This window comes from Echinococcus granulosus (assembly GCF_000524195.1).
Source record: "Echinococcus granulosus chromosome Unknown EG_S00018, whole genome shotgun sequence".
In the NCBI taxonomy this organism is placed as follows: Eukaryota; Metazoa; Platyhelminthes; class Cestoda; order Cyclophyllidea; family Taeniidae; genus Echinococcus; species Echinococcus granulosus.
Window position 1 is genome coordinate 795,364 of NW_020170398.1, and position 12,282 is coordinate 807,645.

Sequence of the window (12,282 nt, forward strand, 5' to 3'; positions counted from 1 at the left end):
ATCAGGATGTCAACGTGTTACTGGGGGCACCGACGGGTTCAGGAAAAACGGCGATGGCCGAACTCGCAATGTTCCGTGTTTTTAATACAACTCCAGAGAAAAAGGTAATTGCTTTCATTTATCAAGTTATTCCTTTTTGCTAGTGTGTCTACATTGCCCCGTTGAAAGCGCTTGTGCGAGAACGGGTGGACGATTGGTCCGTTCAGATTGGCAAAAAACTCGGAAAGCGGTGAGTCGGTACCATTTAGTCCTTGTCAATTTGTTTCATATTTCTTTAATGGGAGGTAAAACTTGAGTCGCAAATTGCTCGGTTAATATCACTGATAGATCAGTAATTAGAAAGGGGCTAAATCCTATTTGTAAGGGTATTTTTGCTGGCAGTTTGTATGTGGCAATATTTCAATATCTGCAGCGTGGTTGAGCTGACGGGCGATGTGAGTCCAGATGCCAGTCTCCTACGAAATGCGGATGTAATTGTGTCAACACCGGAGAAGTGGGATGGTGTTTCACGAAGTTGGCGACAGCGCAACTACGTCCGTCAGATTGCTCTCATCGTGATCGATGAGATCCACATGGTTGGGGAGGATCGTGGTCCCGTTATAGAAGTGAGTTCGCTCGCTTATTTTTAACTCCATTAGTCTGTTCGAAAAGTGTGTAATTTCTGATTGTCAAGACTCCTCCTTCCCAAGCTTTCAGATTGTTTGCTTCCTTTTTTCAGGCGATTGTATCGCGAGCCAACTTCATCGCAAATCAGTTGAACACACGAGTTCGCATCGTGGGTCTATCGACTGCGCTTGCTAATGCGGTAGACATGGCGGTGTGGCTACGGGTGCCCCTCACTCCGCTCGGTGTGGAGAGCGGCTGCAGTGGACGCGGCCTTTTCAACTTCCGGCCTTCCGTCCGTCCGGTGCCTCTAGAAGTTCACATTCAGGCTTTTCCTGGTCGTCATTACTGCCCCCGCATGGCTCTGATGAACAAACCCATCTTCCAAGGTATGACTTTTTGATTATTCTGATTTAGCCACATGACATCAATGTGTGGTGTTTGTTGTTGCAATTCCTTTGTCTGATTCAGCAGCAGCAATTCAGTCCCATTAGCTTAGAATCGGAATGCATAGCAAACAAGTTATTTGGGAAGCCGCATTTATTTAATTTATTGCGTTTATCATGGTTCCAAGTATGCAAGGATTTCAAGGAGACTGAAGGCAAGGAGACGGCTGAGGGGGAAAGTATTAGTAGTAGCAACAATAGGAATGCAGTGGTGGTTGTTAGCATACCATTCAGTGATGGAGGCGAAGGTGATCCAAGGAGGGGTAGAAAAAAGTTGAGAGTTTCGGAGAGGGGGAGGAAACGGCGAAAAAGTGGGCGACAAGTAGTGGCAGGGTTTTGGGAGTAGAAATTATTTTGCAACTTCGGCTAATCAGACGTGTCAATTATTTGCGATGGAAGCATCACTACTGGTGGAACTAAAGTATTATTTATTTATTTAACCTAACAGCAATTCAAAGTCACTCGGCAGAGAAGCCGGTGTTGGTTTTCGTGGCGAGTCGGCGGCAGACAAGACGGACGGCGTTCGATTTGATCAGCCACGCCTCATCGGACTTTTTGCCGCGTCGATGGCTTCACATGGATGTTGACGAGGCAGGTCTTTGCTCTTTGCCTGGGTCGGTGACCAATCAAACATCCACTCAATCGACTTTCTTTTATTCACTGTGTTAGATGGAGGCCTTGGCATCGACGATGAGAGACCAAAACCTTCAAATAACCCTCCCCTACGGCATCGGTATTCATCACGCCGGCCTGCGTGAAAACGATAGGCGGATTGTGGAAGAGCTCTTTGTCAATCAAAAAATTCAGGTAGATTTTCTTTTTTTACAAAACGTATTCCAACTTTCCACACTGGACTCACTTGATACGTCGGCACTCACTATAATCGGTTCCCAATTTTTCCCATTCTAAAGGTGCTGATTGCCACGTCTACACTGGCATGGGGTGTCAATTTTCCCGCTCACCTGGTGATTGTCAAGGGAACGGAATATTTCGATGGAAAAACGAAGCGATATGTCGACTACCCCATCACTGGTATATTAAATGTATTCATGTTTCCCTTTTTCAATCCTGTGTTTGTATACATTTACGTGACTAGTGCCAAAGTTTATATTCTACTGCTGTTTCTCCGACGACACTTTTCTTTGGTCACCATCGATTAATTTCAGTTATTAACGTCTGCATCGTTATGAATGTGGGTTCGTTGGTCGTTCACATCAGTGGACTGGAAATAGGCCCATGGTTGTCTGTGGATGAGTTCATTCGTTGATAAAAATGCTTTTTTGTATGTGGGAGTAGCCATTCAGTCGCAAGCCTCATACGTATTTAGTGGTGATAATGATGACGTGTAAACTCAAGTGTTGGTGCTATTTGCTTGACAACGGCCAACTGCTTGCTTACACATCGGTGAAAAGTTGCCTTTGGCCTCGCAGATGTGCTGCAGATGATGGGTCGTGCTGGACGTCCGCAATTCGACACTGAGGGCAAGGCGGTGGTGATGGTGCAGGACATCAAGAAGGCCTTCTACAAGCGTTTCCTCTACGAACCCTTTCCTGTGGAGAGCTGCCTTCCTCGCATCCTGCCCGACTACCTGAATGCCGAGGTCGCCTCTGGCAGCGTCGCTTCCATGCAGGCAGCCGTTGAATGCATCACGTGGACATTCTATTTCCGTCGCCTTCTCATGAATCCCAAGTTCGCTTTTTCAACATCATTTTCACTAATCCACCATTGTTTAAGTCTAACTGGGCGTTTTTATACAGCTACTACCATCTGGAGGACACGAGTGCAGCGGGTGTGAGTGCCTTCCTTTCTGCGGTCGTGTCCTCCGCGGTAGAGCAATTGATGGATGCTGGTTGTGTTGAGGTGGGTGAACCTGAATTTGACGAGATGAATACGAATATCATCCCTCTCTACTCCACTGCAATGGGTCGACTCGCGTCCTTCTACTACATTTCCCACAAAACCATCCGCCTGTTCGCGGAGAGTCTTTCAGCCACCACCAGCATTGAGGATCTCATTTACATCCTCTCGGTGTGTCTACTTGCCTCGGTGTGAAATAATGTCCGTCAAAATGGAATAAGTGGAATTTATTTCGTCTAGATGAGTGAAGAGTTTGCGGACATTCCGGTGCGCCATAGTGAGGACGAGGTGAACGCAACTTTGGCAGGCGAAATGCCGCTGCGATTGCGGGAGCCGCCGGAGTCGGGGCACGCGAAAGCACACCTTCTATTGCAAGCCCACCTCTCGCGGAAGACGTTGGGGCTGCCGGTGGCGGACTACATAACAGACACGGCGTCGCTACTGGAACAGACGCCGCGACTGCTTGCTGCGCTGCTTGACTGCGCCGCACTTGGTGGGCATCTGGCGGCGGCACTGCGATGCGTCCTCCTCGGGCAGATGATTGGACGCGCGCTTTGGCTCTCCGACTCGCCGCTGCTGCAACTCTCCGCCTCACTTGACTCCTCCCATCTCGCGGCTTTTCACCTAAGCGAAGATGCTTACGTGGAAACGTTGCCTCAGTTGTTGAAAGTGGCTGGTGCTGCGCCTCGATTCCCCGGACTGCGAGATGTCATAGGGGACCGCCTAGCTCCCGAAATCGTCGAACAGATCAGGAGGGTGAGGTGGTGATAATGTGTAGCAGTTCGGAGACAAAATTACGAGTTACCAAGTGCTGCTAGGATATTCACGCCAGTTTAATCTTGGCTACTTCAATCGTTGTTGCACAGCTTTTTAATGCCTCTGGCTGTATCAAATTCACCATGGATATCATCTGTGCCAGCACGAATAGGCCTTCAGCTCGTGATTTTGCGGCTACAAAATGTTCGAAGAATGCCAATTTTAATTAAGCGATTTAGTTAAGCGAAATGAGATATTTCTTACACTAAAATTCTTCATCACATTATTTTTAGTGCTATTGACGCCAGTAGTCCTCCCTTCTTTTCAGTAAATCTGACCTTCAGCCTTTCTCTCCCCACAGACTCTTTTGTGCTTACCAATCGTATCACTCCAAATATCCCTAGCAGGGGGTCCGAGTGAAGAAAAGGTGTCCATTATCGGACTCGACGTCTCCCCAGAGGAAGCCAGACAACATCCGCTCGACGTGCACCCCGATACCGACTATGCACTTATCGTGACCCTCAACTACGAAAATACTCCCTCGCTAATGGTGGGCACCAATTCGAAGTAACCTTTTCACTTACACATTTCAAGCAGCAGCACTACTTCTGTTTCAGCCTCGAGATCATGGGGTACGTCAATCACGGCCGCCTGGTTGGGTTGTGGCGTTGGGCGAGCCGATGGGAACGGGGGTGGACGAGGGTGGTCTTCTGCTGGGCATGAAGAAAACGACCTTCAGGAAGAGCCCCTCCCACGCTAATGTGGTTTCTCTGTCTTTCCGCTTCGACGACACGACGACCACTGCTGAGGGCTTACACGAGCTGTCGCTCTATCTTATGTCCGACACCTTTTTGTCCATGGACCAACAACTTTCCTTCTGTCTCCGCCTTCTCCCTCCCTTGGAAGGCGAGGGGGACCAAGCCGGCGGTGTGGAGGACTATGAGGATGAAGTGTAGCATTCATGATTGCCACCTCTCTGTGTATACTAACTGAGTGATTTTTTTAATGAATAACCTACTTTCTTTTCCACTGGACCGGCCTCTTCAGTGGGCTGGGAATGTGACAACCGTACAAAGAAAAGTGAAATAGCATGGTAACTAGTGCTTTTGGCATTAATACCGCCAAGATAAAGCTGTTTTTTTTTTCTGTCTACCGTTCAAAGCTATTTGGTAGTGTACCCTTTTTAACCTTTCTATTCAAAATCTGATTAAGACCATCATAAAACATGTTTATTAAATACAAGAAGATAATAATTCTAAGGACTAGGGCATAGTGGCATTGGCATAGATAACGCGCATCCAAAAGCAACCATGAAGGAAGTTCACGTTTCTTAGGGCAGGAGAGGGGAGGGAGAAGAGGGGAGCAAAGAGAGCGCACGTAGGGTCAAATCGGCTAATCCACACTCGCATTTATGTACAAAGAAATGGCAATTAGCGTTCTGGTCGTTTCATCGCACTGGTCGACCATCTAAAGGAGGAAAAGATAAGCGTTAGTTATGCTGAAATCAGCATAAAGGTCACCAGGGTTCAAAAAGTGTCAGGAACCTTGTCCACGTGTAAGAGGCTGAACACTAGCGCCCAAATGCTGTTGGTGCTGCTTCATCGCCACAACCTGGAAGATTAAGATACACAAAAGTGGACAAATTAAAAGCCGACTTGGGTAGAGAAGCAAATGTGGCAGAAGTCACCTCGTGGTAGGAGGGAAGCGGTGGTCTTTGCATAGCGCCTTGGGGCGAAGGGTGTCGATGAACCAAAGCCGGTGAGGTGACTCTTGGTGGTCCTCCCACACCACCCCGTGGAGGCGGTTCGCTCGATCTTCGCACGAAACCCCCAACATTTCGCATCTGCTGCTGCTGTTGTTGCTGCTGCTGCTGCATCTTCAACATCATAGCATAATCATACGCTGGTGGTTGTTTCGGCGGCATCGAGTGTTGAGGTGGCAGTGGTGGTGGCGCAGGAGGAGGCGGTGGAGGTGGTGGTGGTGGTGGTGGAGAATGGAATCTGCTCCGCTGCTGACTTGGCAATGCCATCTGTTGTTGTCGTGCCACCCATTGTGCTGCAGCCATCGCTGACGTTTGCTGCTGCTGCTGTTGCTGGCGGTATTGCTGGTGCTGCTGGTGGAGTTGGAGGTGATAGACATTGGTGGTGGGGGGAGGAAGGTATCGACCCCTCTGACCCGTCCTCTGATCTCCCACTACATAAGCGGGCACACCGTTGGACAGGTAGTGTTGATAGCGCACGCCGTAGTGGCAATATTGCTGAGGATGCAACAGCTGTTGGTGGTAATGGTGATAGTGCTGTTGCTGTGGGTATGTTGGGACCGCACACATTCGCATGCGGCGACGCGAGGTTCGCTCCTGTAGAGCAATGAGCTTTCGAGCATCCTCGATCGACTGGTTACCGAAGATGGAGCGGTGAGAAGAGATAGTGGCGGTCGCACTGGATGTGGGTACCATGGCGGCAGCTGTGGAAATGACGGTTACTTGTGGTGGTGTCGGTGGCAGTTGAGATTTCGAAGGAGGAGATTCAGCCACGAAAGCTGATTTTCCACCCACCACCGCTACCGATGGCGGTAGTGGATGCTGAGGCGGTGCGGGAGCAGGTGTAGGGGTGGGAGTGGCCTCCTTAGAAGTGGCGCCACCGGATTCCGCCCGATGCGAAAGCTGCGCCAACCGATCCAGGTCCTCAGTTACTCGTAAACCCGCCATGTAGGTGCGCACTCGCAAGCGCATCTGCCACGCCGCATACATTGCCTTCACTTTGGCTTTTTTCATCCCACCCCAAGCAACACCTCCCAGATTGGGTACTGTCACCCGAGTTGGTGAAGAGCCAGCACCGGAGGCGGTGGAGAGGAGAAGGGAGGTGGCACCACTCATCAACGAGACAACACCGCCTCCATCACTGGACTTTTTTGGTTGTATATGTGAGCCTGACGGAAAAACAGAGTTTTTTTAAAAAAAAACATTAAGGTTACTTATATTGCAATAAGTTAGCCTGACTCAAATTGAGTTGCATATAGATATTTGACTAACCTTGATTGTTTACAGAATCAGTGGCGGAGGACGCGGAAGCAGTGGAAATGTTGGAAGCAGAGGAGGTTGGTAGAGATGGTTGTTGGTGCTGCTGTTGTGGTGCTGAAATATCAATCGTGGTGGCATTGCCGCTGCCACCTCCAGGAGCCAATAGAAAAGAGAATTTATTCGAGGTGCCGCCTGATTGGAGGAGGCGTTGGGCCAATGGGAGATCGTACTCGATGTCACACATTCGACGGAGGGAGCGAATCTAGCAAACAAACGAAAATTCAACCACGAAAGCCATCGAGATGATGGTCTTAGCTAGTAATATCCAGTACTATCCATGAGACCCCACTACAACCATCGAATTAGTAAAATTTGAGTAAAAATAAAAATTATTTAATCAAATCCTAGTGGCAGTAACAAAGCCCTTAAATCTGCTAAATTAATCTGCCTGACAATTTAATGATTGGCAAAGAGTCAGCCAACTTTCACTGACCTCCTTGGCGAACATGCGCAGCTTGGCGAAGTTGATGAGTTGAGGGCAGGCAGACGAGGAGGCGGAGGTGGCGGGGCTGCGTGAGGGGTTGCCTAGGTGAATGAAGGTTAGGTCTTTCAACACCAGTGGTAGATAGGGCACGAGAGGGAGACACTGCGCCCCCGTTTGCGGCGACTGCGGCGGCGAGGTGAGGAGGTTGCGGTAGTGCGCGAAGTTTCGTGAGGGGTCCAACACCAACTGCAGTGGAGTAAATACGTAAATAGGCCGGCAGACAGACGGACAGAGACAGTTAAGCGGACGGATAGATGGACTAATGGCTCGATGGAGGGATGGAGGGATGCAGAGGCTAAAATGAATGTTAATTTGGTTGCTAGGTTGGGTAATTGAGATACGTAGACGCACTGATGGAGAAAGAGAAATCAAAGGTAAAATATAGGCAGATAAAGAGGAGTAGAGGATGCTGGTCGTAGCTTGCGAGCCTCCTTCTACGCATTTTTCCTTATGGGAACAGACGGGCAGGCAGTCAGGTAGACATGGGAATATCCACAACCCCTTTTCACTCCCGTTTTAAACAAAGCTGGCCTAGAGCTTTACTAAGACGCTGCAAGTGACAAATTGCAGGTCAATCAGCTTCATTCTTACTGTATGACTGCGTGTGCTACAACCTTCTGAATGAGGGGGAAGAAAGTGAGTTAGTCCAATGTCAAAGGCAAGGGCAAAGATGAAGGCGAAGGCTAGTAGCAACCGCAAATGTAAAAGAAAAAACAGAGATGAATTTGATGGACGGCTTGACAGATAACAGACAGACAGGCAGAGGAAGAGACGTACAGCGAGGTCGCGACTCATCTTGACGTATTTATTGGGAAGGCGCTCCCAGGTCTGCCGCAGACGTTCCACCGGCGACATGTGCAATCCCACGAGGATGCAGAACATGGTGTTGAAATTTCGCAGATCTCTGCACAACTTCGCTATCTACAGTCGAAAAAATGCAAAGGAGAGTGCGTACACCCTGTCTGCTATCGGCTTGGGTAGCTAATTGGACTGCCATCACTTGCCCAAGGCATCACACCAAGAGATGATTAGCATATAGGGGCACATCACGAAAAAGAGACCGTTACTGCTAATAAGTAGCTGCATACATTATGGTAGTGATTCAACAGATCAATGGATGTAAAGCGCACAGTGTATCAAAGAGGAAATCCCACCGGTACTCACACAAGTGGCTCGAGTGCTACAGACCCGGTTTCCACATTACTGAAAATAGGCGAATTTGCGGACAAATGGGAGATGAAACAATGATTGACGGATGGTGGGTCACACGGGAAGGAGACATTTGGCACATAGACCATCCAGTTCTCCAAACAACCCAATACCATTTTTGTTAATAGACAAGACTGAAAGTCAAGTGGTCATCGAAACGTCCGCTGCCAGTCTTCGTTGTGAAGTACTGTGGATATTCTCAGAAAATGCACATTTTCCTTTTTGGTTATCAGCTTTTTCCGTAGTGTGTATCGATTGCACAAATAAAGTAGGTTTTTAACCCTTGCTACCAGCGTCACATATATGTGACATGAAACCTTGACCAATTTACGATAATCAGTTGCACCACCTCTTAGCACAAAAAGATTGGTTGACCTTAAGATCAAAATAGAGGTAGGGTACTCTTCGTCTGAAGACAACCGCATTTTACTAGCACTTGAGTGCTTCAATCCTCAGATCTGCAAAGCGCACTAAAAGACAGCAATCACAAGGACAATGCCAATTGCACCACCAATATTGAAATTGGTGACAGCACAGTGATGCAAAGCTCTGTCTTTGATTTGGCTACTAGTAAAGCAATTTTCACCCACCTTGATGAATCTCTTGAGCATATCGACACGTTTGGGGAGACTGGTCTCAGCGCACAGCTCAGAGGGCACCCAGTAGGCCTCTTTATTGACCACGTCTGCGAAGGCGTCCAGATTTCCACAACCCGTTGCGAATCCGCCTCCACCTCCACCGTCGTTGTCGATGTTCTCGTTGTTACTGCTATTGCTACAGCCATCAAGAGCAGAAGAGGCTGGAGGGGTGAGACCGAACACCTTGTCGACGAATTCCGCAGCTTCGATGGAACGGAAAATAGAGAAGTCATCCAAGGTCAGTTGGATGGCAACCTCCTCCGGTGATAGCTGTCAGTGAAACCGAAGTGTTAGTGGGTGCTGGATTTATGAAAATGGCAAGATATGCGTGAGCGTATGCGGATACTTGGGTGAGGGAGACGCGGCTCTCCTGATAGATGACTTTGGCCACCTCGTCGGTGATGAGAACATCGGACACGCGGTTAGGTTTGAGGTAGTAACGCGAGTTCAATGCGATTCGATTGGCCAAATCGTCCATGTTGTCTGCGATTCGACTCTGTTTCATGATCGGTCCCTCGTCCACAGTGACCTTGAAAGGTTTGAACAGTCTCAAATAACAAATCAAACATCTCAATGTGCTCAAAGGGAGGAAGGAGAAAAGGAATAAACACGCCACAGGATATCCAAGTGAGGTGAGGAAGAGAGAAAATGAAAAGAAATGTGCAACGGTAAATAGTAGAATGAATAGGAAAAGTCCTTCAGTGGCGTTAAATAAAAAGAATTCTCAATTGGACGGACCTAAAACCCAACAGAAGACTATTAAAGGTTAGAAAAGAAGGACAGTCGAAGGCAGGAGGAGGAGAAAAAGGATGGCCGACTCGACAGACATCCTACTGTTACGATAGCGGAAAAAAAGGAACGGGACGGAAAAAGACAGGTGACAAACTCACTAGACAGAGACAGAACTCCGCGGCAACATCGTCGACATCGATGCTAAACTCCTGGGCAGCGAGACGGACAGCGGTACGTGCGATGGTGCGCGGGTGGAGAGGCACTAGCTTGCTCACCTGGTCCTTCGCTTCCGCGCCCAGCGAGCGCCACACACGGATCACCGACATTCCTCCGGCCTCACCCATTCCTGCCGATGCGGAGGAGGCCCCACCCCACCACGCACCCTGTGGCTGGTCGCCTCTACTCCTGCCGCCAGCCCCAGTGATGGTTAAATCTGGCTGCGAGGAGGAGCGAGTGAGTCCCGAGGAGGAAGAGGGATCAAAGGAAGTGGAGGGAAGAAGAGACGTTTCGGCGGTAGCAGATGGTCTAACGGGGGGAAGAGGAGACCGCGGGTGTGGGGCGCCAGGCGGGTAACGGAGCGAAACCGCACCCCGAACGAGGTGCGACTAAACAGAAGGGACGGCAGCGCAAGGTCATTATGAAGAAGGTGTTGTGACGTGGAGTTAGTTGTTTCAGTAGTATACTTTATCATTTAGACGTTGAAACCAGCGTTTTACAACCTCTACGCCAGTTGCCCACACCTTCATGAACCTGGTCTGCGTTTCCAGCCTATCAGTCCTACTGCATATGGAGTGATGAAGATACCTCTAGACCTCGCTGCCCTAGGAGGCTATATTGAAAGTAGACAAGCCAGCAAATTCACCAATGACAATTGAGAGTTAGTTACTAGACAAACCTGTTCACCAGGAAGACGTTGACATTTTTGTTGTTGCTGTCGTTCCACCCAGTTGTCAATGGAAGAGGAGGGTATTCCAGCAGCTCGAGAAGAAGCGTTGATAAGGCTCCTAAAAGAAAAGGACACAATCATCAGTGGTTTACCACCTAACCATCTGTTCTAAGACCAAGTAAGTCCAAAGTACACCAAATCTTCCTCTAGGTCATTTTGAGGTCATTACAAATAAAGTCAATTTGATGATCCCGCCTAATTAATCCAGCATTAGGGTCAAACCTGCCTATTATCAGCATTAGTGAATTAGTCGTCAAACCACCGATCCGACTTAAAAACGCATACACACAAAAATACATAAAAAAAGCAAGCGGAAGAAGTTTTCGATTCGTCAGCACACATGCCTTTGGCGCACAGTTGATTGGTTGAGGGTACTCCTACTTTTGCACACACACACACACACACACAAACACATGCGGTGTGTAGGTGTATGAAAGGCGTGGATTCGACAAGAGAGGAGAGGACACAAATGAAATGGGGGAGCAAAGAAGGCAAGAAACTTACAGGCCCTCCTGAATGGAGGCCACCTCGAATGCGTTGAAGTGATCATCCCTGGTGGAGATGACAGTGGCTCGATTTTTGGAGGTCAATCGGGAGTTCAGTTCGCCCACATTGGACATGAGCTCGTAGAACTCTGTATGGAGGGGAAAGGGAGGAAGAAAGAGAGGGAGGCATTAGTACTCAATTTGGCAGGAGGGGACATTGTGATTGGTCACTTGGAGGTGACCAAAGAGACAGAACGCGAAAGGCAATTCCGGCCAAATGTGTGAGAGGTTATTTAAAGCACAGAGCGTATATGACATCCGATGCGGCGGACGCACTGCCATCGCATAAACGCACATCCACATGGCAATTGCACTTCCGAAAGGAGTATTTTAGCCAAAAGCTGTAGCAAAATGATGTTTATTTCTGGAATGAAAGAAAAAAGTAATACTGCGACAGAGGTAACAAAGTAGGAGCCAGTGAACACACCGATAGGGACTGTACAGCATGCATTCCAGTTAAACCGTTTCAATGTAAATACGACTGCTTATAAATGCCCGCAATTACTGGCCCACATCTCGGGCGCAAAGCACTCCAGCCCATTCAAAAAAGGAGGCGGTGATAAGCGAAGGTGGCCCTTGAACAGAGGCGTAAAACTCGGATCTGCGGATAAGTAATTTAAGAACAGCGCTGCATGACAACTGGATGCGCAGCCGTTCAGCGGTAAAACAATGACGCAAGTCTGTATTTCGCCACCATGGTGATTCCTATCCCATCATAACAGCAGACGGTCCAGTGAATGCCAATGAGACGAATCTTTCTAACGGAAAAAAATTTGCAGTTTGGTGAAGTCTGTACACATCGAGTGTCAAGAAGGCTATTCTCGGATTTTAAGCCTCACAGAAGGGTTAATTGTGGAAGAAGAGTTTTGAAAAGGAGCACAGCATGGATGCACCAATTTATTTTGTAATCAGAGTGAACGTCAAAGCAATGAAGGCTCGCGGATTCGACACTAAAGCCCAAGGAGCAAGATGGTTCAAGTCTGTTGG

At 48.5% G+C, this 12,282-nt stretch overlaps 2 protein-coding genes across 2 annotated transcripts in view; one reads left to right on the forward strand and one right to left on the reverse strand. All coding sequences in view use genetic code 11, as the record gives it.

Moving 5' to 3' along the window:
* The window catches only part of EGR_03500 (Activating signal cointegrator 1 complex subunit), a gene marked incomplete at both ends in the record, with an annotated part of 20,732 nt that extends 16,114 nt beyond the window's left edge, over positions 1 to 4,618 (forward strand). The window contains 12 exons of the mRNA XM_024492749.1: positions 6 to 104; positions 144 to 229; positions 413 to 605; positions 719 to 992; positions 1,498 to 1,667; positions 1,719 to 1,856; positions 1,961 to 2,081; positions 2,480 to 2,738; positions 2,807 to 3,077; positions 3,147 to 3,662; positions 4,024 to 4,212; positions 4,280 to 4,618. Coding sequence (XP_024352882.1) covers positions 6 to 104; positions 144 to 229; positions 413 to 605; positions 719 to 992; positions 1,498 to 1,667; positions 1,719 to 1,856; positions 1,961 to 2,081; positions 2,480 to 2,738; positions 2,807 to 3,077; positions 3,147 to 3,662; positions 4,024 to 4,212; positions 4,280 to 4,618 — 2,655 coding nt within the window. The remainder of the gene's footprint in view (positions 1 to 5; positions 105 to 143; positions 230 to 412; positions 606 to 718; positions 993 to 1,497; positions 1,668 to 1,718; positions 1,857 to 1,960; positions 2,082 to 2,479; positions 2,739 to 2,806; positions 3,078 to 3,146; positions 3,663 to 4,023; positions 4,213 to 4,279) is intronic.
* A 491-nt stretch (positions 4,619 to 5,109) lies between these two features.
* Positions 5,110 to 12,282, reverse strand: part of EGR_03501 (Rap guanine nucleotide exchange factor 2) — a gene marked incomplete at both ends in the record, with an annotated part of 23,116 nt that continues 15,943 nt past the window's right edge. The window contains 11 exons of the mRNA XM_024492750.1: positions 5,110 to 5,129; positions 5,207 to 5,273; positions 5,350 to 6,590; positions 6,694 to 6,943; positions 7,175 to 7,411; positions 8,003 to 8,146; positions 9,025 to 9,342; positions 9,419 to 9,601; positions 9,963 to 10,409; positions 10,700 to 10,808; positions 11,255 to 11,384. Coding sequence (XP_024352883.1) covers positions 5,110 to 5,129; positions 5,207 to 5,273; positions 5,350 to 6,590; positions 6,694 to 6,943; positions 7,175 to 7,411; positions 8,003 to 8,146; positions 9,025 to 9,342; positions 9,419 to 9,601; positions 9,963 to 10,409; positions 10,700 to 10,808; positions 11,255 to 11,384 — 3,146 coding nt within the window. The remainder of the gene's footprint in view (positions 5,130 to 5,206; positions 5,274 to 5,349; positions 6,591 to 6,693; positions 6,944 to 7,174; positions 7,412 to 8,002; positions 8,147 to 9,024; positions 9,343 to 9,418; positions 9,602 to 9,962; positions 10,410 to 10,699; positions 10,809 to 11,254; positions 11,385 to 12,282) is intronic.